A 911-nucleotide genomic window follows, 5' to 3' on the forward strand; every position below is an offset into this window, starting at 1 on the left:
ACAGATCTCACTCATCTCGTCATTCAGGATCTGGAGAGGGATGTGCAGATGCTCAGCATACCTGTCTGGGCAGGGGTCTGGCTTGTCAAGGTGGGTGGTGCTTCACAGGTGGGGATGGATGTTGGGGGACAGAGGGGATGGGACGATGGGATTAGGTGGGGTTGGTGTAGGGGATAGGTAGGTGATGAGGTTGTAAGGGACATGGCTGGTTGAATTACAGGAGGGTCAGCTGTAGTGCTGGTGGGGCCATGGGTTTGTAGGTTCTCTGTATGATAGGTGTGGATGGCTGGGCTGTAGGGTTGTAGATTGGCTGGTTGTTAGGATTGTAGGTGTGGATGGCTAAACTGTAAGGTTTTTTTGCCTGTTTCCATTTCCAAAGAAATATTAATGGTACCCTGGGTAATGTAGTCTTGGAGGGTGGTTGGGCACTGGAATAGGTTCCATAGGGAAGTGGTCACAGCACCAAGCCTGATAGAGTTCAAGAAACATTTGGACAATGCTGTCAGGCACATGGTGTGCTTCTTTGGGCTGTCCTGTGCAGGCTCAGGAGTTGGACTTCAATGATCTTTCTGGGTCCCTTCCAATTCAGGATGTTCTATGACTCCGTGGTTCTCTGCAAGGCTGTAGGTGGGCTGTGGTGTAGGCTTGTTGGGTGAGTGGATGGATGGGTAAGGTCGTGGGAGTGGATGGGTGAGCTGTAGTACTGGGTAGATGGACTGTAGGGGTTGCAGGTGTGGATGGATGGCTTGAGTTGCAGACTGGCTGGCTGTAGGCTTGACAAACACGTAGACCTAATTGTCCTTCTCTCTTTCCCAGAACTGGAGCTGTCTGCACAGCAAGTGACCTTTCCTTTCCAAGACACCCCAGGGACCCTCCAGGACACATCTGAACAGTCACATTCTTCTCCCTGT

At 51.5% G+C, this 911-nt stretch overlaps 1 protein-coding gene across 1 annotated transcript in view; it reads right to left on the reverse strand.

The window, feature by feature from the left end:
• Positions 1-911, reverse strand: part of KIAA1045 (KIAA1045 ortholog) — a gene marked incomplete at its 3' end in the record, with an annotated part of 2,588 nt that overhangs the window by 1,113 nt on the left and 564 nt on the right. The window contains exon 2 of the mRNA XM_009078889.1: positions 12-30. Within this exon, the coding sequence (XP_009077137.1) occupies positions 12-30 (19 nt within the window). The remainder of the gene's footprint in view (positions 1-11; positions 31-911) is intronic.

This window comes from Acanthisitta chloris, unplaced genomic scaffold (genome assembly GCF_000695815.1).
Source record: "Acanthisitta chloris isolate BGI_N310 unplaced genomic scaffold, ASM69581v1 scaffold15737, whole genome shotgun sequence".
Taxonomy (NCBI): domain Eukaryota; kingdom Metazoa; phylum Chordata; class Aves; order Passeriformes; family Acanthisittidae; genus Acanthisitta; species Acanthisitta chloris.